Genomic DNA, 22,288 nt, shown 5'->3' with positions numbered 1-22,288 from the left:
TAATAAGTAATACTCCGTAATGCATTACGAATTACAAGTGTAAATACAATTGGAGAAGAGAAATATTCAAATTTGTAACCTCTAAGATCTAAGACTTCATTTTTTTTTTTTAATTTTTAATAAACCCTAAATTTTGATATAATACGAAAAGTGTAACAAAAAGTTTGAAATTTGTATATATATACTAACGTGGTATAATTTTATTTATTTATTTATTTATTTTTATTTTTATTTTTTGAGAACAGGTATAAAATTTATTTGATCACACATTGTACCCTTATTTTAAAATTGCGTGTTTATAAATTAATTCTAACATTTTAATGTATCCTCCACATATTTTAAAAGATAAGTGAATATTCTGTAAAAAAAAAAAAAAAAAAAAAAAAAAATACCCCTCACAATTCTAGCCATCCAAAAAAATTTAACCACTTACTATGAGTCCATATATCAAAACATTCAAGATCAACCCAAAACAAAAAGTGAAAAAAACTTCATTAAAACGGAGTAAGACAAATAATCCAAACCAATGATACGGAGTATTATTCTTTATTCGAAATAGATAATGTTCTTATTACTTTTTCTTTCACATTATATAATGTTCTTTTTCTTTTCATGACATAAATTGTTCTTATTCTAAATAATTAACGGATTAATGAAACTTTGCGAGTTGCATCAAATGACAGAATACTACTTTTTCCAAATTAAAAGGGACTTTTAATGTTATGTAACATCACCCTTTTATCAAAGCAATCAATATAGATAAAATATGGTGGAGTATTTTTTGTTCTTTTGGAATACTACTCGTACAAAAGTGTGGTAGGTGCACAATCACAGCAATAAAATTAGAGTGCATAAGAAAGCCGGCACCTATATATCAAAGTACAAGTATAAATTCATTGAAAAATTCTTTCACATATACAAATTGTCAATATCACCAACTCACCAAAAGCAATACTTAACGAACCGACAGATTCCGTTATCAAAGATGAGATGAGAAGGAACTGGTGATTTAGTCAAAAGATCGTCGAATTCTGTATGTTTCACAGCATCTAATTCAGAAAATAGACAGTTGGATGTTACGTGAAACCATTAACAACCAAATACCAACCTCTTACCTAACATATTCACAACGAAGAGAAAGTTTACCGAGCTCCTCTAAGCATACCCTAAGAGGCAACTCCTTTTTTTCCGACCAGATACCGACAGAGGTGGAAGTAATCTTAATGATCTAGCTAAGGCATCTTTAATTCACAAAGACAAAGTGGGATCCCCAACTCACTGTTTTAGTCCCAGCTGCCTTTACTTTGACGGAGGGACTTCTTCTGTGACAAGACTTTTTTGTTCTGCAATCGTTTCTGCTCTGACTTGGCAGACCTTCAGCCATAAACAAGAAAACTTGATGTCAATGAATATGATAAAGAGACATCGTAGAAATTATAGAAGTGAACAAAGAATAGCAAGTTGGAATGGTTAAGAGTTCAAAATGAGGATATAAAAGGAATCATACAATTGAGCTATTTTCTTCTTTTGTGCTTCTGTAGGTGCTGGAGGGACATACGCAGCAGCATCAATAATTGCCTGGGTTCAGTAAGTTAAAACAAGCATATAAGATAAGATTAAGTACACACAAATATCTTCTGAGCAAATCAAAAAGTGAGTGAAGAGAATTTGACAGATGAAATATATTTGTGAAAATGAAGCTAAAACACGATGGGCAACACAACTTCACCATTAAAATCCAATTGGTGGCCACCAATAAATGAACATTTGTGTGCATGAAGGATAAAATTACTTCAGCTGTATTATTTGTAGCTTTTTCAACCCAACTAGGACATGTGAGTACTTCACAATGAATCCTTAAACAAGAACATAGAAGAAGAATAACAGAAGAGGAAAAGCAAAAAAAAAATCAATTAAAATATTTAACAAGAATAAAGAAGAAATGCAGATTTAAGTACCTGTAGTTTTGATAGGGCGTCTTCAATGTTACCCCTGACATACAGATAAAGAATAAACAATATTTAGATATGAATGCAATGGAAAAGCTGAATTCAAAATATGCAACAAGGAATTTACTGTTGTGTCCGAGTCTTGGTGGAAGAAATCACAATCTCTCCGTCTTTGTTGATCCGGTTCTTCTCCTGCTCATCCAGAAATATGAGACACGAAATAAAAAACAACTGTTGTCAAGTGTTGCCAGATACTTATATTATAACAAACTCCATTCTCTAATTAAAACCAAAGAGTTGGAACCCAGGGGCTTTTTTCTCTTATTTCTCCATTGCCAGTTCATTATTACTAACTAGTAAAATATTCATTCATCCTTGTAGTTAACAGTCATGTTCAAAGCGGAGGCTTGCATTGAATACAAAATTACAAAGGCCCTACTACAGCTATAAGGTATCCAAACAATGACACTAATCTTTCAATATATGAACACAAGACAGAAAAGACTTATTATTACTCTGAAAAAATAGGTTCAAGAAATTAATCAGGAGAACAAAGAATACGAATAACAAGGAGGCAAGAACCAAACCAGTTGCATAATCTTCTCTCTGATTCTTTCACTCAGCCAAGTTGCCTTTTTCACATTGAAGCGCATGTCTACCTTAGTGTTTACTGCATTAAGAAGTTAAACAATGAACTATGACAGTATCTCAAAACCTCACTACCAAATACAAATAGGGACTTAACAAACCTTTGTTAACATTTTGACCTCCAGGCCCTCCACTTCTTGCAAAATTCATAGTCACGTGCTCTACAGACACATAATGATACAAATCAGACAACTGTACATCAATTTATGTACTAATACTGCCTCATTATAAAAATAGATGATACAAACTAGCCGACTGTACATCAGTTTATGTTAAGATCAACTAGATCAATGATAACTGCAAAAGGACAAACTAATACGGAGTATGTTATTAAAGAGCTCCTTTCCTCAAATGCCTCACTGCCATTATCTAAAGTTTTGCAGCAGTAACTTAAAAATTGAAATGATGATCAACAATCACCCTATGATTAAGAATAAAATAGCATTTCAGGAATTGAAAGGAAACTTATGAAAAGGCATGAACTTCAAGAAAATACACTTGGAAATCTTAAATTTAAAGGGAGCAAGATGCACCAAAGCGCATAAGTCCTTGAAGCCTAGGCACAGGGCAAAGGTGCATGCCTTTTGTAGGTGAGGCACACTATATTTATAATAAAAAAAAATATATATGTATATATTAGTTTCCATTAAGCAAGCCTAAAAAAGGAATTGAGAAAAATGGTGAAGGGTTATGTAATCAATAACTAGGGTTCTTCAAATGGAAATGGGGACTTGGTGTTTCTCTCTCCTCTAGAATTAAAGTAAACCTAACAGTTGCAAAGTCACATGGCAAACTAACAATTTAGCCATTGACTACTTAAAATATAAGGTGCAAAAAGGAAGTAAGCAACCTAGAAAAAAGCGCATAGGTGTGTGCCTTTTGTAGGTCTTTGCGCCAGCCAAGGCGCCAGGCCGCCAGCTCTCACGCCTCACACCTCACCATGCCTTGCGCCTCGGCACGCTTTTCAAAACTAAGACGGAAATTAAGGACAATCTGGTAGGAGACATAAAATGGACTATTTATTTCCCCAATTATAGAGAACATGCTCTCATTTCCACCGAATAGGTACTTGAAATTGGGCAAAGAGATTGCAAAAAGGATTAAACAAGTAAGCAAAATGGAATCACAAGTAAAACTTGTTATCTACTCAAGAAACATCAAGCGTTTATTTACAATGACCAATGGCTGCACTAGTCCACAGGTCAAAAAATTCATGGCCTATAACAAAACTTTAGCAGCAGCATAACTACTCGAAAGATACAAAGATATTCAGTAATAAGCCCACAATTTTGAATAGAGTGTCAGTTAAGGAACTGATAACAAGTTTAAGTATAGGCATGAAGTTTCGAAAATACATTAGAGAATAGAGATTTTGGAAAGATTATAAGATAGATTATAAAGTCTATGCTTAGTTACAACTTACAATGTAGCAACAATCAAGTTGCATCAGCATAATGTGGACCCTTATCTAACCAATTTGAGCTCCCATGTACACTAAATCGGTATTCAGAATTGGCCTTAAAAGAAGTTTTTCTTAATAAAAAAATTTGGGTCGACAACTTTGAAAAAAAAGACATAAAATACAAAAATAGTATGATTAGTTTTAAAAAGCACGCCTTAGGTGTAAGGCACAGTGAGGCTCCAGAGTTGACGCCTTAGCTCTTTGAGGCTCAAAGACCTACTAAAGGTGCGCGCCTTTGCACTTTTTTCTAGGTTGCTTCTTACGCCTTATTTTGCGCTTTATGTTTTAAAGCATCAATAGCTATCGTGTAAGTTTATTTTTCCTAAAGTATACCATGAGACTTTGTTATGGGCAGGTTTTCTTCAATTCAAGTGGAGAGAGAAATCCCATATCCTATAATTCGATTTGAAGAACCCTTTTTATTGATCACAAGGCCCTTTCACTTTTTCTCATAATTTCATTTTTACACTTATTTAATAGAAATTATTATTTCTTTTCCATATGAATAAAGTGCGCCTAACCTACAAAAGGCGCGTGCCTTTGCCTTGCGCCTTGGCTCCAAGGACTTTTTGTGCCTTGGTGCGCCTTTCGCCCTTTAAAACTAAGATAGCATGGGATCATAATACTCATAAGTAGATTTGTTATCAATTCTTTAAAAAGCAAGATTTCATTTCAAATGCCCTAGAAGAACTACGGAGTAGTTTATAAGCCAAAGGTCCAAATTCTTCCAAACCATTGTGCACAAAATCCTCAAAGATAACCAACATTATGAACCCCGAAATATAGCAATACATGGATGCTTCAGAACCACAAAAGCCGACACTCAATCAATCAAGCCTTAATCCCATAAGTGGGGTCTCAGAACAAAAAACCAGTCCATACAGTGAAGTAATTAATCATTACAGCTTCAATAGAGCTATACAAGAGATACATCACTTACCTTATAACTAGAAAAACAATCAACAGTTCAACACCTATCTTCATTTACAAATAACTGCATTGGTCTCCACTTATGATGTTACCCAAAACCAATTGAATAACCCTAAGTTCAAATTTCCAAACAAAAATTCAAGCTAAACTAATCAATCACATACTACGAAGTATCAATTAAAGAACCCTAAGTTCATATTTCCATACAAAAATTCATGCTAATTTAACCAAGCACACTTTCAATTAAAAACCCAATGTTTATATTTCCTAACAAAAATTCACGCTAAACTAATCAATCACATACTATCAATTCAAGAACCCTAAGTTCATATTCCTGACAAATAATTCTTGCTAAACTAACAATCACAAACTACGACAATTCGATTGTTTCCCATTTCAATTCAACAATAAAAAACCTAATTCTCAAACATTAAATTGCAAAAAAACAAAGCAAGAGGATTACCAAGAGAGATTTTGGGAGGAGGGGGCTCATTATCGGCGCAAGAAGCACGTTCTTCAGCTTCAACAAGAAGCTGCTGGACCTGAGAAAGACGCGCCGACGCTTTCTTCCGAGCACCGCCGTACTCCGACGACGCAGCACACCGGAAACCGCCATTGGAGATGTTTCGGGAAGCGGTGTAAGGGGAGGTTCTGAGAAACGCTAAGGCAGCGCGTTCCTTAGAAATAGCCCGAAACGCTGATTTAGAAACGCTGTTGAGGAGGATGTTTGTGGTCATTCTAATGGCTGCCATTTTCGTCAATTGGTCAGATTTCTGGAGTTCCAAACGTAGATGAAGATGATGATTTTGGTGGGTTTTGAAATTATTATCTTGGGTAGAAAGTAGAAACTCGAACTCAGAAAATCAGAAATGTATTTCTTGATAAAAACAGTACATAATATAATTTCTGGCAGATAAAAACATATTCATGTTCTTTCTTACCCAAAAAATAAAAAATAAAAATAAAAATTCATGTGATGTCCCAATGGTCTAACTAAAAACATTATTCTATTTGACCACTATTTTTTTTTTTTTTTTTTTTTTGACATTATTGTTGTGAAAAACATAATCATATAACTTTTTATAAATTTGTCTTAATAAATGATTTTGCAATATCAAACTTATCTATAATTAGAGATATAAAATGCTAAAATTATGCATTGACAAGCATAAAAGTCAAAATGTTGCAATTAAAAGAGAACTAAAATGTTATTTGAAATTTAACAAGACAAATAAAATGAGACGAATTATTTAATCCAGAAACTAATAAGCTAACACCTTCATAAATAAAGAATTCAAATGATGTCCTAATGAATTGTCTAATTTAGAGGCAACAACATGGTTAACGAATTTAGTTGTGATCTCTCTTCCTAAACTCCTAGGCTGCTTGTCTATAACAATCAAGTTTAAGCATTAGGAAAACCGCTCACCATCCTTAAGAGGCTATTGTATGGATGAACAACTACAAGAGAGGCGAATCGTACTAATAGAAGAAATTGTTCACTACATTTTTGTCAGAACATAAACACAATATAAGGAACAAAAAGAATTAAGACGGATTTTTATGAGAAAATTTCTTAAACCCAATTGAAGTAAAATAACCTCAAACATGTTTTCTCGAACTCTTCTATGCTCCATTTGATTTCATCTACGTCGTGAATCTCCTCACAATTGTTCCCTCTTAACAATTACATTGTCACTAGTACCAACAAATTGCATCAACTATAAATCTTTTTAACACTTAAGATTTCAATCAAAATCTTTTTCAAGATTACAAAGCACCCTCGATCAAATTTTGTACTACCGCCAATATTTTTATGTGCAACTTTGGAGTATAATATGTGAGATAAATAATTCCAAAGTTGCACATAAAAAAATCAGAGGTAGTACAAGAGCTCTCTCAACCATTAATCATCTCCCAGATAAAGACACTTAATAAGATACTAAAAATCTTTTTTTTTTTTTTTTTTTTTTTTTTTTTTTTTTTTTTTTTTTTTTTTTTTTTTGAAGAGATACTAAAAATCTTTTAACATGTGAATTTTGAATGACATAGGAAGTGATGTACTATGTGTGGAACAAACTCAAAACATGGATCACAATTTAATACTTAAAATCCGCACAATAAAAATGTGCTTCCCAATACATTGCCCAACCAGGACGTTTCATACAACAAAAGCATCACATTAGAAAGGCAAAGTTACAGGCTATACTCAGAACTCTCAAAACAGCCAGGATAGATACGCTTGCATGCCTAATAGATAGTATAGTAAGATCGTTAGAGACTACTAAAGTACTATGACATATATAGGTGCATTGTAGAGAAGATCCTAAGGTTTACATATGCCATCCGATGCAGCTTGCAAGTCACTTAACCCCTCATTCTCCCATTCAACCCACGATCTGTTGCCCTTCTCCCTGTCTGCTGCATATGAGCCGCTGCATTATTCCCACTGGGTACACTAGAGTGGTTTCCTTGATGCTGAGAAGAAGGAAGTGCCCAGCCTTGCCTGTATGCTTGTCCAGAGCTACCAGCTTCTGAGTTACCTATAGATCATATAAGGAAGAAAAAAACAGTTAAAGGAGTTCTCACAAAGTCAGAAGTACCTAAATAGAGGAACTGCTCATTCTAAGCATTTAGAGCTCTTTCCCAAAATATTGCTGAGAAAATACTCAATTCCATATATACCGTCTCTTTTTATTTAATTCTGAGATTACCGTCCACGTCACCGGTTTAAGCGAGTTTTTTTTATTTTTTCGGTTTTTACAGAAAACCGCTACTTCAAGTAGCGGTGTACAAAGATAAACCGCTACTTGAAGTAGCGGTGTACAAAGATAAACCGCCACTTCAAGTAGCGGTTTTCATCTTAGTAAACCGCCACTTGAAGTGGCGGTTTTAGGTATCAAAATTATACGTACAAAAAGAGTGTTCATATGAAGTATATTTCTTCTCTCTCATGTTTTGCTTCCAATAAAATATTCATCTCCCACAATCGTTCTACTTCTTGAAAGAACCCCATTTGATTTTGCCACCATTAGCAGCGGCGCTTACGCCGGAGAATTGATGTTGCCGCCACCGTCACCGTCAATAACTCACTGCTGTTGTAATATAGGGATGTAGGCGTGGTAATTTTTCCAATTCAATTGTTAACTTAATCCCTAATTTGTTTTTAATTATTCAATCCACTTGTTAATTTTTCAATTTTTGTAATTATGTAATTTAGATCTAATCAAATTAAGTTTTGGTTTTGTTTTTTTTAAATTATTTTATGTGTTGTTTTTTATTGATTCGTAGTGTTATCAAACTTAAGTAACTCTAGATTTGTTTTATTTTCTTCTTAGTATTACTGTATTATAATACTATATCAATCTTAGCATTATAGTTATGTGAAATTTGTAGGAAAAGCTTTGGGTATTATAGTTGTGCATTATTATAGCTATGTAATTTATTCAGCTTTTTTAAGTTGAAAGAACTTTTTTTTAAAGGAAACCGCTACTTCAAGTAGCGGTTTTCAGTTTTGAAAGTCGCTACTTGAAGTAGCGGTTTTCAATTTGAAAACCGCTACTTTTCTATTTGAACCGATTTTAAAAAATGGGTTATTTTTTTCCCTGCTTACGTGGACAGTATTTATGGAATTTTTGAAAAAGTGACGGTAATTTGGGAATTAAGTCTTTTAGTAGCATTATTTAGGGAAAGAGCTCAAGCATTTACAGTTAGCAATAACATAATTATTAATTTATTACAGTTCTGTGTTATGCTCATATTAGCCAAAGTGTCAAACAGAAAGCAAGAAGACTCCAAGGACAACATCAACTAGAAATGAAAGTCTCGATATACATTTCAAAACCATGAAAAATAGCCTCACAATATCCAGAAGTGGTTCTCAAGGGGGGAAGGTGAAGCACAAGCAATAAACAAGTTAAAAACCCTTAAGAGATCTGGGCACATATAGAAAATAGAAAGTAGAAGACTAGAAGTAGAACCATTTAAATTTTCATCATGTTTATTAAAAAAATTAGAGCCTCAAGTGTGTCTTGGCTCCACCCAACATGCACAGAGATCCTTCAACATAATACAGGCCCAAACAAGAATTTATACCTTTTCTTTTAACAAAACAACTTGCTACCTCCACAAAGCACTAAAACACAGTAACACACACTTTATAATCACTGAGATAAACTTCCAGTGCTCTTACCTCCATCCAACCTCAGCCTACCACCAGTCAAATGCCTTCCAGAACTTCCCTCCCAGGCATTTTCAAAACCATCGAGCTCATCTGTAACCAGTATACATTTTGAAGAATTTGTTAGTGATCGTCAACTCCCACTTATGTATAAATTTACCTCATGGCATATGTAGAACAAACCTTCATTAAGGTTATGCAGTGTCTGCCTTGTGTCCACTCTACCATCAGAATTAAGCTTCCTTGCGAGAGTATGCCCCTATACAAGAAACATAAAATATACAAGGTTTAATATCCAAAAACTGACATCCAACTTGTACTCTTCCAAGGATAGTAAAATATATTTTCCAAGGTAACCGAAAAAAAATACCTTGTTATGGAGTCCCCTTGAGATCCTGTGATTTGCTTGACCAGTTGTGATATCAGCTTCTTTAAATTCTTCAAACATAACCTGTAAAGCATACACCAGAATACTGACAAGAGTAAAAAAAAAAAACAATTAAGGAGTCACACACATCAATGCACAACATGTAGCATGCTTTTGGAGTCCCAATTAAAAGACAGGTACTCACCCCATCACTCCCGGCCCTTTTGGTAGAAGATTTAGTATAATATGCTCCGTTTGCACCACCATATGATACAGTAGAGCTCTGGAAGGTGTAGCATTGAGACTGAGATGGAGGCTGCAAGTAGTTCATCCTGTCGTTAACCTCGTTTCTGGGCTGAACGTGCTTATTTTTTCCATCTGCAACACAAGACAAAATTAAAAGTCAAGTCATAACACCAAAAAAAAAATGAAAATGAAAATACAAAAGCAGAAATCTACTTCACCATCTGTTTCATCATCAGAAATTTCTATATAACGCTCACTGGCCAATCTCGAATGCTTCCTGCGGTGATTGTCTACTGTTTTCTTAGCACCATCTTCTTCACCATGCTCATCATCTGAATTCAACTCCTCAATCACAGGCCCCCTTCGTTTATTCGGCTGAGGCTCTTGCTGTTGTATAAACCCAGCTGGATGTGTACCAGTGAAAGGATTACCATTACCACCAAACAAGCCAGTCTCGAACATGCTTCCAAATGGGCTTCCAAATGGACGAGTGAAGAAAGGGTCATCAAATGGATCTCTTCCTCCAAAAACACTTGACAGCATACTCTGATGACCTCCCATACCACCAAATCCACTTGACAGCATACTCGGATGACCTCCCATACCACCAAACCCACCAAAGCCAGCAAAGGGGTCAAAGAAACTATTCCTGCCTCCCCTTCCGTCCATATTTCTTTTGCCAATAGCTCCTTAAAAGAAAAAGGTCAAAATTTACTACCAAAATTTCATTTATAATAAGATACAAAGTACAAAATTGTCTAAGCAGCAATTTTAAGATACTAGATATCACAAAATAAATATTCACAGCATTACAGCAGTATGGTGACTATGGTCCTCACCAAACTAGGAACCACAATCCCTTTGGTTGATTACGACATAAAGATCTATAGCAGCACCATTAGATCAGTTTACAAGGACGGATTACCAATATTCATATAAATGATTAAAAGAGCCTCATTATTTACTAGAAACAATGTTGCAATATGTAAACAGGCAAAATAAGGGCATGGGCTAGTTAACTATTACAAATACCAATAATCCCTTTCATTCGACGACTTCAACACAATATCCATATCAAGAGATTTTCAAGTATATGGCAATCGAAGAGCTATTTCTACAGCCTACTTTTAATTCAACTACGACAGTAGTTTGTAAGTTGTGATCACAAAGTCCACACTGTGTAATGATCATTGATCAATCTAAGATGCAAACACACAATAATGTGGAACTGCTTGCAACTGGGGTAACTTTGCTTGTAAGTATAATCATAATGTCCACCTGTGTAATGTGATCAACACCATCAATAAATCTACAAGGGTTATCTGTAAGGTAAGTAAACCAAAGATCATGACATCCTAAGTCTGAACCCATAGATACAGAGTTTAATTTTGAAACAATGACTCAGGTCTCGATATCAATTCATTAAATGATTTCATTGTCCAAAAGCAGCATCAGCACATAAAAGGACAAATGATTCTTCCAGCCACTAGATGATGCTAATAATGCTATAAATACAATGTTAGTATGTTACTCGATGTGGCATTATTCTAATTCTAAATAATACTTCATATTTGCTAGAGTACAGCAGAAAGATTAATGTGGCATTATCCTAACCCTAAATGGCTAGCTCTAACAATAACTTAAACATGCCCCAAAGATTAATCCACGTACCAAATTAAGGTAGCATCATGAAGTCAAGAACACGAGATATTAATCAAACACAATAATACCTCATATTCAGCACAGCATTAATTCCCACTCTATTTGAGGAGCACTATATCACTCCCCTCCTTTCTCGACAGCAATTGTCATTACTTTATCGCTGTTTTCTGGATAATTAATCCATAATGTTTCCAAAAGGAATAAAAATCCCAAGTCAAGAACATATTCTAAAACTTCCATCCCTTAATCCAATGGGGAAGGTATATCTTCTGTATTGAAGCAATCCCACAAAGATAGGTAAGTAAATTTATCATCAGTAATCAAAAAACTTGACATATCAAGCTAAAGGACAATAGAGCATAAAACCCCTCTGGAAAGGAATACACACTAGGTGTAAACATCTTTCACGTTTCAACTATTAGAAAGGCTTTAAAATATATACAGACATAAGTACATCACATCCACACACGCCTTCACCTTTAGTAATACAACAGTAAACACTTGAGACTAATTAATATACCTTCAGATTTTCAATATATCTTTGGATGCCGTATAGCCGGTGCTTACTAAACCTTGGTAAAATTATTACTCTCTCCATCTAGATTCAATTGTCATGTGACCCCCCCTCTCACAGTTGAAGGGTATTTGGTTCTGAATGTAGCCTAGGCTAGACTAGGATGTTACGTAAATATTTAGTTAAATATAGTTATTAGCTTAGCTCTTATCTTCTATGAAGAACCTTGCAATTATCCCTGATACTTATATTACTGAGTTATGTATCTTGTTAATTCAAGTAACCTATATAAAAGCAATCTTGATCAATGAAATACTAAAGCTTTTCTACTCATATTCTAATCTCAACATTTAGAAGGAGATATAAGAAGTTAAAAAAAAAAAAAAAGGATTTACTATCTCTAATCACCCATATCCCATGTTTGATTTGTAATGTCGGGGATAAGATGAGAAATATAAAACTAAAGCCCTATATCCCACCAATTATATACCTAGGGAGGAATCGGGTTAAAAATTGTACCCAAAATGATGAAGGAAATTCAATACATTTGCTAAACATCCCACTTTAATCCTATCTCATACCAAACAAAGAATATGGATTAAATGAAGTCCCCATGAAAAAATCCATATCCTTGACCCAACGTTTAACTTTATCCTTAATCCTAATCCCCAACTCATACCAAATGCCCGAAAAAGAGCTTCCATGAGTTCATCATAAAAATATAGTGCCCAATACAATAGAACTCTTGATCTCCTATTCACCCTTCTAATTAAGTTAGGTAAATGAGGTGATAATTAAAAATCTAATAATAATTCACTTACATAGTAGGAAATGTATTGCTGATTTCCTAACTTTCTACAACTATTAAGGCAACTAATCCTAAGGCAGATAGAATTATTATTTTTCTTCAAAAGGATGGATCTATGAAAGAGCAAATCTAACATAAAAAGATACCTCCTTTATCAACCCAATGCCTCCCACAGATTATGCAACTTCAACCCAATGCCTCTCACAGATTATGCAACTTCAACCCAAAAGTAAAACACCAATTTTCATTATCCAAAGCTTAATCACAAATTACTACCTCACAACAAAATAAAAGCAAACAACAATAATATCAATCAAATATTAGTATTACAAAATCTCCAGCAAAATCTCGAAACTTCATTTGCACCCGAAAGCAAAAAGAACATACAAAAAAAAATTGAATTCATTCATAACAAGTTAAGTTGTAGGAAGACGAAAAGCATGAACAAAATCAAACAACAGATAACCCAATTACATAAACAAAATTCAAACAATCCAAAAATTTAAACAATTAACAACGCAACAATCATCGTCAAAATCAAAATCCCACGAAGATAATATCATCAGAGTTGGCAATATCAAAATTAATAAAACGCTTTAAATACGAGAGATCCTGGTACTAAAATCAACAATCAGAATAATTCACTTGATATGAAATAGAATCATAAAAAAAAAAAAAAAAAAAAAAAAAAAAAAAAAAAAAAAAATCAAGGGAATCAATGAATTACCTCGAATTGGATAGAAAGATAAAAATAACTTGAAAAGGGGGAAATGAAACCCTAAGCAGCGAAGCAAAAGGATGAACAGAAATGGGTTAGGGGAAAACAGAGGATTTTAGGCAAAATGATGCCTAATATTTAGGTTCGAATCAGGTTTTATAATTCAAACCGCTTGTAACACCGCAACACAGAGGTATAGGGAAACTTCTAGTACAACCTTTTTTTTTTTACTCCGTAATACTCTTCATTTCATCTCATTTTTTTTTGAATTGAAATTACATTGAAATTATTATACTGAATATTTTCTTCAAAAAAAAAACTGAACAGGACTTAATACTACGGTATACGTTTTAAATTAGTTGACGCATTGTGATTTAAAATATCTATTTTTGACTAATTTTTTTGGTTTATTATAGGAGTATATTATAAAACAAAATTATCATGTAGGATTCTGTTGTTAGGTTATTTCAATGGTGGATTTTCAAAATATTTATTTTTTTTAATAATTTTATATATATATATTTTGATAATTAAAGATATGTATCAATTAATTTGGAGCATAGTTAGAAAATTACATTTGAAGATATCAAATAGTTTTAAACCACACTAGGTACAAATATACTTAGAGAGCGTATTGCGTGCGGATGCCCGCACACAAATTTCTGTACGACTGGTTTGGCTGATATGTTTTACTTGTTGGCTTATATGTTTCATTTGTTAACTGATGTGTTACATTTGTTCATTGGCTGATATGATTTTTGTATTGGCTAATATATTCTTTTTGTTGGTTGATATATTTTTTTTAATTTTTGATAGGTTCCTTTTATTGGCTGATATCAGACATCATTTGGCTTATATGTTTTTTTTACTTGGCTCATATATTTATTTTGTTGGTTGATATGTGTATTTTAATTGTTGGCTTATATGTATCATTTTGTTGGCTTATATGTATCATTTTGTTGGCTGATATGTTCATTTTGTTGGCTTACTTGTTGATTTCGTTTGTTGATTTCATCCTTTTGTTGACTGATATGAAACTTTTGTTAGCTGATATGTTCCTTCTGTTGGCTGATAAGTATCTTTTGTTGGCTGATATACTCTTCTTATTGGCTGATAGCCTGATATGCATCTTTTGTTGGCTGATATATTTCTTTTGTTGGCTTGCATGTTTCTTTTATTTGATCCTTCTGTTGGCTAAAATGCTTCATTTGTTGGCTAATATGTTCCGTCTTTTGGCTAATAAATACTTTTTGTTGGCTGACATATTCCTCTTGTTGGCTGATGTATATATTTTGTTGGCCGATAGATTCCTTTTATTTGGCGGTATATTTTTTTATTAATATCTGATATCAATTATTTATTAGCTTATATGTTAATTCATCTCTTTCTCTCTCCTTTCCTTTTTTACGTGACCCCTTTCACTCTTTTTCTCTCCTCAATACCACACTCCCCTTCTTCTGTAATCAAGATTAGATCTCTTTCCTTCGGAGCACTCACATTAGTGAGAAAAAAAATATTTGCTAGCTCATTCTCTCTCTAGCCACTTTATCTCTCTCTCTTTCCAACCAATTTGCTCATGAGCATTTTTGGTGAGGAAATTTTATCCCACTAGTGATCAAAAAATAATTGAATTGCTCATGAGCATATTTTATTTTGCTCATTGATGTAGTAACATTTCTACCATTTTTGCTCATCAATTTTGGATGAATGCTGGGGCCCACGAGATTACTATTCATCATGAAATTTGCTTATCCTATGAGCAAATTCTGAAATGCTCATGAGCATTTTTCATTTTCCTCATTGATGTAGTACCATTTCTACCAAATCTGCTCGCCATTTTGCTCATGAGCAAAAAAATGCTCACTGATGTGAGTGCTCTCAATTTCATTTTCATGCCTACATACTTCATTACTCCATGCCTCCTCCTTTCTTCACCATCTTCCTTCTCTAATTAATTCTTTTACCATTTTCATCGGTCGAGTTTAACCCCCACCACCACCACACCCGCACAACGACCGTACAACTATCAAACTGTGCGCCGTTCAACACCATACCATCATACCATTCTTCACCTGCAACCAGTCTTCCATGTCACGGTGGCCCGATTTTCCATTATTGCCGATCGTCTTGACCCAAAACTCACGGTGGTCGATCTTCAACATCTAGATTTCACGGTGGTTCAACACTTCGACTTAGATCTTCCTGCTCCTCCCCAAAATCACCCAATTGCGGCACCACCTCCAACCACAAACTGTAAATTGTAACAATTGGTGGTACAAAATTGCAAATCGCCTCCAATTAAATCACAAATTGATGGAAGAAAGAAGAAAGAGGAGAGAGAAAGGTTCACAGCTCTGGTTTTCAGATAGAAGAAAAATGAAACAGAGAAAAAAGGAGAATAGCCGCACAAACTATTGGGTGAGGGCGGACGCAGCCAATAGTTTGTGATATACTTATTGTATCTTGAAGAGAATAAGTCCTGTCAAAAAAAAAAAAAAAAAAAAAAAAAAAAGAAGAAGAAGAGAATAAGTTACATCATGAATTAGCGAATACATGAATAATAATGATCATGACTTGCAACCCAACCAATTGCGCGATTGATCTGCCACGATAAATCGATGTGGCGAATCTGGCAACAATTATATACTTGACAAGCATTTACATCTTCTTATTATGTATTCTAGTATTAGAGTCAATTTGGGTATCTTAAGCTAAGTTCAGTGAAAGGGGGTAGGATTGAATCAGTAAAATTGAATAATAGAATTATAAGATACTACAAAATTGATAAAAGGGGCAATAAAATGTTGTACATAGCTAAATACCCATCTTTCAAGCATTAAAAATGCCAAAATGTATAGTTTAAGTAGTTAGGTAGTCATTTTTTAGGCCTGGAGAAAAGATTGGTTGCTTTAGGCTTATTTTAATAAGTAAAAAGTAGAATCATCCGATCCTAAATGATTCCACTCGATCTTGTACGATTCTGACCAATCCTACACGATCCTGTATGCTCCAACAATAATCCCAATGAAAAAGTAGGATCGTCCGATCCTGACCCATTCGACACGCAATCCTGTATGATTATGACCAATCCTGATAAGATCTTACTACCTCTGCGATTCTGATTTTGATCTTGATTGTTAGACTGAATCAAATTTTGTAACTATACTGGTGTCCATACTAGTCGAAATCTGAGTCAAATTTTTCCTAGATCGGTTTTGGGTCAGGTTGGTCGAGTCGGGGGGTTCCGCTGAAAACAGGGCCTAAGCTGAAAACTGAAAACAACAAATCTCAACCCTTGATGATTAATGAAATAATCTGACGGTTGAAACATAACCAACAAATTTCAAAGGGATTTACCTAAGCTTATTCTCTTGAGCAGCTAACTACATGACCTTTTCCCCCAAATTTTTTTTTTGTGAAAAATTAATTGATTGATTATCAAAATTTCCACGAAAAATTTTCAATTCACGAACTGTTAAATCACATTGACGAATGGATTTTGAGGTTTTTTTTTTTCATCCAATTCGTTTCTTTTCAATTCTATATCAATTGAAAAAATCACTATCACTGTATCATGTTTGATTTTTTTCGTTTTTCATGAATTTAAGTTTATATCATGTTCTTTTTTTTCATATAAATATTCTATTTTGATATTATTTCCTTGATTTTTCTAGTTACAAGTTTCAATCACTTTATCTGTGAAGGTTTCTATTGTTGCACATAAGGTGTTTGTGATTTTGCTTGAATGACTTTATTTGCTCTGTTTTTAGTTTTTTTTTTTTTTTTTTGGGAGGAAAACTTTCTTAGTTTCTAACATGCTTTTTTTTTTTTTTTTTTTTTTTTTTTTTTTTTTTTTGTAACAATTCAACCAATATAATTTGCAATATAAATATTTTTTTTCATGTATTGAAGTTTTTTAACCTGGATATATGACATTAATTACTAGGAGAAATTGTTGCACTTAAGGTGTTTGTGTATTTGCTTGAATGACTATCACTTTGCTCAATACTATATAGTTACCCTTTTTATGATACCATAAGTCCATAACCATATATTGTAGATTGTTTTGTTGGTGCTCAGTTAGTTGCACCATGGAATGGATCATATTTATTTTATTACAGTACCCATTTTTAACCATAATATTTGATATTATATGCAGATAATGGAAGAGGAATCAGAAGAAGGTAGTTGCTCAAATATATCTACAACTACCAATGTTTCTGAAAACTTGTCGTCACTAAAGGGCCCAAGTGTGTGTTACACTCCTAGAGGAACAAAAGAGTTCATACCGTGTTGTCCCCCTGAACTAAAGCCTACAGTTGGTATGCCTTTTGATTCCTTACTTAAAGGTGTTGAGTTTTATAAGCAATATGCTAGATTTTGTGGGTTTGTGGTAAGACTAGGTACTGAAAAGAGAACTCAGGATACTGATGAAGTATACTTGAAATATTTATATTGTAATAAACAAGGGTTTACGAAGGATGGTGAAACAAAAGCAAGAGTTGCTAAGAAAGATGGAAAGCCTAAACCTAGAAAAAGAACCATAAATCGTATTGGATGTAATGCAATGATTGGGATTAGAGAACGTTCAGATGGAAAATGTATGGCTTATGCCTTTCATGAATCTCATAGCCACAATCTTGCTTCTCCCAACACAATGAATTTTAATTTTGGCAAATGTTGGAAACCTTAATCTTGGCCAAATTTTTTTAATTTTTGACAACTCTAAATTGAACATTGGTCCAAACAAGTCTTATAAGTTGATGAAGGAACATCTTGGTAGCTATGATAATATAGGTGCAACATTGAATGATTTCAAGAACTTTAATCGAGATTTGAAAGCTTACATACAAGAGAAAGATGCTTCGATGTTTATAAAAATTTGAAAGAAAAAGCTGAAAACAGTGAAGGTGCCTTTTTCTTTGACCATTGTATGGATGAACTTCAACGCTTGACAAGAGTATTTTGGGCAAATGCAATTAGTAGAAAAAATTATTCGTTGTTCTGTGATATGATTACATTTGATACAACATTTGACACCAACAAATACTCTATGGTTTTTGCCCCATTTACGGGTGTTGATAACCATGGTAAGTGTGTGACTTTTGGGATAGGCTTACTTGAAAAGGAGGATATTGAATCCTTTGAATGGTTATTTGAAACTTTCTTAAAAACAATGAATAACTGTCAACCTGCCTGTATCATGACAGATCAAGACCCGGCGATGAAAGTGGCAATTAAAAATGTTCTTGATAAGGCAAAACATAGGTTTTGTATGTGGCACATTATGAAAAAAGTTCCACAAAAGGTTGGGCCCAAATTATGCTTAGAAACTGGCTTTCTTCATAAACTGAACTCTGTTGTGTGGAATAGAGACCTTGAACCAGAAGAATTTGAAATTGGTTGGCACTCTGTGATGTCTGAATTTGATTTAGTGAATGATGATTGGTTTAAGAATATGTATAATATAAGGAATATGTGAATTCCTTCCTACTTTCGTGACCTTTTTATGGGTGGGATTTTAAGGTCAACCCAAAGATGTGAGAGTGAAAATAGCTTTTTCACTAACTTCACCAATCAGAATTTGTTATTGGTTGAGTTGTGGTTTCGCTATGAATCTGCAATTGATGCTCAAAGGCACACACAAGACAAGTTGAATGCTACTTCAAAAACTACACATCCCCAACTTGTCACCCCCCATGCACTTGGAAAAGCATGCTGCATTAGTTTACACTCATAATGTATTTTACATATTCCAAAAGGAATTCAAGCATGCTTTGTACAATTGTGGTATAGGTAGTGTTACCATCAAAGAAGAAAAAGGGATTGAGAAATATAGAATTGTTGACAACACTAGGAAAAATAGCTATCATTTCACATATGTTTTGTGTTCTAATGATGCTTCTTGCTCCTATAGAGTGTTTGAATCTGTTGGAATATTATGTCGTCACATTCTCTTTGTCATGAAAGGAAAGTTCTTATTTGAGATTCCAAGGCAATATGTTTTGCATCGTTGGACTAAAGAAGCTATGAAGAAACCAATATTTGGCTTAAACAACAACTTGTTTGATGGGGCACAGAAGGATAAGAAGCAAAAGCTAGTTGGTGATTTATGGTACATGTTTTTTTCATGTGTAAGTCTTTGTGAGGAGAAAGTTGAATGTCTTGAGTCATTGTTGTCTAAGCTAATATCTTTTGAAAATGAGATGAAAGACTTGGATTCTGAAGGTCCAGTTGATAAACGTGAAGCAAAAAATAAGCACATCGAATTATTTGTTGGATCTAATGACATCGTTGTTGATATTCTGATCTTCAAAACCTTTGTATGAACTGGAATCATATCTTATTGTTCTACATTAACACTTATACAAATTTGTTTGACTATCTAGTAGTTGATGCAAACTAAATCATTACATTAGATTTCTTACTTCTGTGCAAAAAACTTATGAGCAAAAAACTTCATCCACGTATTTGTTAGTCTGCCTATACATTCTTTAACTTTTTACCTTGCTTTGTTTTCTTCTTCCTCCCATCAACAACATCTCTTGCAACTTGACTCCTTATTGATCTGAATTCATATAGCTTTTTAAGAACTTCATCTCTGACAATGTTCATATCAGACAATACCAGAGTAGCAGCAATCTGAGCTCTCAATACTCGTCTAATTGCAACCTAAAATTAGAATAAAAAAAATAGATTAATTCCATGGAGGAAATAGTTATTATAATAAAAAATGAAAGCCAAAAAAAAAAGAGAGAATAATAACCGTTCTCAAAACATCGCAGTTGAACACATCAGCTCCATCAAAGTGAAGCATGCTGACCATAGTATAAATGCCACAATCATTAGTCTGTTTTCCAGACTTCCAATTTAGAGAAGGTGACTCCAAAGTGTACTCAACCATGTTCTTCATCGAGTCATTACTTTGAGAAATGCGTTGATCAAGAAAAGTACTCAACATATCACTCTAGGAAAAATATAATAATACTTTAGATTCCATACGACATATCCTAAATAGAAAAATACAAACAAAATCCAAAACACCATATTTTTACCAGAACATCAGAGAACTTCTCAACCTCGCTCATGTACTTAGTATCATAACTTATATTATCAATGAACTGAAGCTTTTCTTCCTTCAAATTCACAACAATTAGGAAAAAGTGCTCACTCAAGAGTATAGGAACAAAAATCTGCAATAAACAACTATTAAGCTTGGAAATCTTAATATAAAAATACTTAGTTGAAAAATGATTGTCAACATTTGCAATGTATTACCAACTCGACATTTGCAAGATCAAAATCATTGCAAGGAATGAACATCCATCTTGACCAAATGTCTAATAGCGTGTCAATGTCTTGTGTGTTATTATCTTTGTTTGCAACTTCCAATAAAAAAGCCTAAAAAAATATCAATCAAACATTAATAAACATTAAAAAAAAATAGAAGGTAGAGTTATTATTTTTACATGTGATTACTTGAATTACATAGCGACCGTTTATTACTTAGTGAAATTAATTATGTATCTTTTATTATGAACAACTACCTTTAAAACGATATAGTAACTGAATAGCCGAAAGATACTTACACTTTGAAAAGCACCAAAATATAGTTTTTGATCAGGTCCATGTGCACTACTCTTCTGGTTTTCATTAAGCAACAAAGCCCAACAATCAATAATCCCACAAGATATAGCAGTAGTCGGTTCACCTAATGAAAGGAATTATATTCATTCCTTGTAATCTCAAATGGTTTTCCAAAAGATACCAACACCTCACTGTACAAGGAAATAAAAATACACATGTACATTAGCAGTAGTCACTTATTATCAAAATTTGAAAAAAAATAACTTAATGAACCATGACATGACTTACTTGAGATCAAAAACATGGTAATCACTAATGCAGTAGTCAATAAGTTCCTGGACGATTGCATCCAAAATCTTCATATCCTTGTTACTAGACTTCATATATTGAGATACATATGCAACTTTATCACCAATGAGACTAATATCCATAGCAATGGAACATTTAGATTTTCCATTACTCAAAACATGTTCAAAACCTATCCTTGGAACTTCACCAACTACAACATTAATCTCTTTTGCAGGTGCACCATTATCATCAATATCAATACCAACATCATCCCACCCATTAGGCACTTTTCTTACCCAAGTTACAAGAGATACAATCTCATCAACAATCTCATGAACACGAGGATCCATAAAGAATAAATCGCTTTGGGACATTGAGGGAACATTGGAGGTATCGAAGTGGGAGAATCATGAGGTTTACATTTCTGAAATAAGACTTTCAATTGTTCCATGTAAAAGTTGGATACCACTTCTAAATCTCTTTTCATGAGCAAAAACTTTTAATAAACTTCCTGTTAAAAAAAAAAAAATTAGCACTTAGATTTAGTAAAGTTATTTACAAAAAAAAAAAAAAAAAAAAAAAAAAGAATTAAAGGGAAAAATACTTACATCAATAGCGATTGAATGGATTTCCTCATTAGACATTGAACTAGCAGGTAGCTCAAACTGAATAACACCCTTGCTACGAACACCTTCATTAACAACAAATTCTTTTCCAGAAGTTTGATTCATAGGAGCTTCCTTGAATTGATTATTAACAACTTGTCCATCCTCAAATTGCAACTTCTCACTTACTGGATATGTATCAAACTCAAGAATGCCACACCCAAAACCCTTGGACAACTTTTCTTTTGTAATTCTATCTCTTATATCCACATCAGTCCAATGTTGAATTAAAGGTATTGTAGAATTTAACACAACATTCCTAAA

At 33.5% G+C, this 22,288-nt stretch overlaps 4 protein-coding genes across 4 annotated transcripts; 1 reads left to right on the top strand and 3 right to left on the bottom strand.

Annotated features, from left to right (window-relative positions):
- Positions 1-870: 870 nt before the first annotated feature.
- LOC145582926 (putative uncharacterized protein YOL114C) lies at positions 871-5,894 on the bottom strand. Its single transcript, XM_081639990.1, has 7 exons — positions 5,453-5,894; positions 2,699-2,758; positions 2,537-2,619; positions 2,077-2,141; positions 1,959-1,992; positions 1,508-1,578; positions 871-1,374 (listed from the first exon to the last, which is right to left on the bottom strand). Exons 1-7 carry the CDS (start codon positions 5,739-5,741, stop codon positions 1,284-1,286), a joined length of 693 nt encoding a protein of 230 aa, XP_081496116.1. The 5' UTR covers positions 5,742-5,894; the 3' UTR covers positions 871-1,283.
- A 1,185-nt stretch (positions 5,895-7,079) lies between these two features.
- Positions 7,080-13,640, bottom strand: LOC145595952 (uncharacterized). Its single transcript, XM_081652388.1, has 7 exons — positions 13,494-13,640; positions 10,001-10,471; positions 9,742-9,914; positions 9,540-9,620; positions 9,353-9,428; positions 9,182-9,262; positions 7,080-7,532 (listed from the first exon to the last, which is right to left on the bottom strand). The coding sequence occupies exons 2-7, from the start codon at positions 10,449-10,451 to the stop codon at positions 7,357-7,359; spliced, it is 1,038 nt and encodes a 345-aa protein (XP_081508514.1). The 5' UTR covers positions 10,452-10,471; positions 13,494-13,640; the 3' UTR covers positions 7,080-7,356.
- A 4,777-nt stretch (positions 13,641-18,417) lies between these two features.
- Positions 18,418-19,813, top strand: LOC145568341 (uncharacterized). Its single transcript, XM_081627775.1, has 4 exons — positions 18,418-18,574; positions 18,695-18,752; positions 18,858-18,944; positions 19,402-19,813. The coding sequence occupies exons 1-4, from the start codon at positions 18,418-18,420 to the stop codon at positions 19,811-19,813; spliced, it is 714 nt and encodes a 237-aa protein (XP_081483901.1).
- A 154-nt stretch (positions 19,814-19,967) lies between these two features.
- Positions 19,968-20,555, bottom strand: LOC145568330 (uncharacterized). The gene is made up of 2 exons (XM_081627763.1): positions 20,251-20,555; positions 19,968-20,156 (listed from the first exon to the last, which is right to left on the bottom strand). Exons 1-2 carry the CDS (start codon positions 20,443-20,445, stop codon positions 19,968-19,970), a joined length of 384 nt encoding a protein of 127 aa, XP_081483889.1. The 5' UTR covers positions 20,446-20,555.
- Positions 20,556-22,288: the final 1,733 nt, after the last annotated feature.

This window comes from Chenopodium album, chromosome 2, assembly GCF_948465745.1.
Source record: "Chenopodium album chromosome 2, dcCheAlbu1.1, whole genome shotgun sequence".
Lineage (NCBI taxonomy): Eukaryota > Viridiplantae > Streptophyta > Magnoliopsida > Caryophyllales > Amaranthaceae > Chenopodium > Chenopodium album.
Note: the sequence above shows the minus strand (reverse complement) of the source record. Positions and strands in the feature narration are given on the sequence as shown.

Excerpts from the sequence above, each read along its gene's own strand:
- LOC145582926 (XM_081639990.1), bottom strand. The coding sequence starts at position 5,741 with ATGGCAGCCATTAGAATGACCACAAACATCCTCCTCAACAGCGTTTCT. Across the intron at positions 1,579-1,958 it reads ACGCCCTATCAAAACTACAG|GCAATTATTGATGCTGCTGC; the intron begins GTACTTAAATCT and ends TACTGAACCCAG. Across the intron at positions 1,375-1,507 it reads AAGAAGAAAATAGCTCAATT|GTCTGCCAAGTCAGAGCAGA; the intron begins GTATGATTCCTT and ends TTATGGCTGAAG.
- LOC145595952 (XM_081652388.1), bottom strand. The coding sequence starts at position 10,451 with ATGGACGGAAGGGGAGGCAGGAATAGTTTCTTTGACCCCTTTGCTGGC. Across the intron at positions 9,429-9,539 it reads CAAGGGGACTCCATAACAAG|GGGCATACTCTCGCAAGGAA; the intron begins GTATTTTTTTTC and ends TTTCTTGTATAG. Across the intron at positions 7,533-9,181 it reads TAGGCTGAGGTTGGATGGAG|GTAACTCAGAAGCTGGTAGC; the intron begins GTAAGAGCACTG and ends TATGATCTATAG.
- LOC145568341 (XM_081627775.1), top strand. The coding sequence starts at position 18,418 with ATGGATGAACTTCAACGCTTGACAAGAGTATTTTGGGCAAATGCAATT. Across the intron at positions 18,575-18,694 it reads TACGGGTGTTGATAACCATG|ATCAAGACCCGGCGATGAAA; the intron begins GTAAGTGTGTGA and ends GTATCATGACAG. Across the intron at positions 18,753-18,857 it reads CTTGATAAGGCAAAACATAG|AGACCTTGAACCAGAAGAAT; the intron begins GTTTTGTATGTG and ends TGTGTGGAATAG.
- LOC145568330 (XM_081627763.1), bottom strand. The coding sequence starts at position 20,445 with ATGTTGAGTACTTTTCTTGATCAACGCATTTCTCAAAGTAATGACTCG. Across the intron at positions 20,157-20,250 it reads ACTGCGATGTTTTGAGAACG|GTTGCAATTAGACGAGTATT; the intron begins GTTATTATTCTC and ends TTCTAATTTTAG.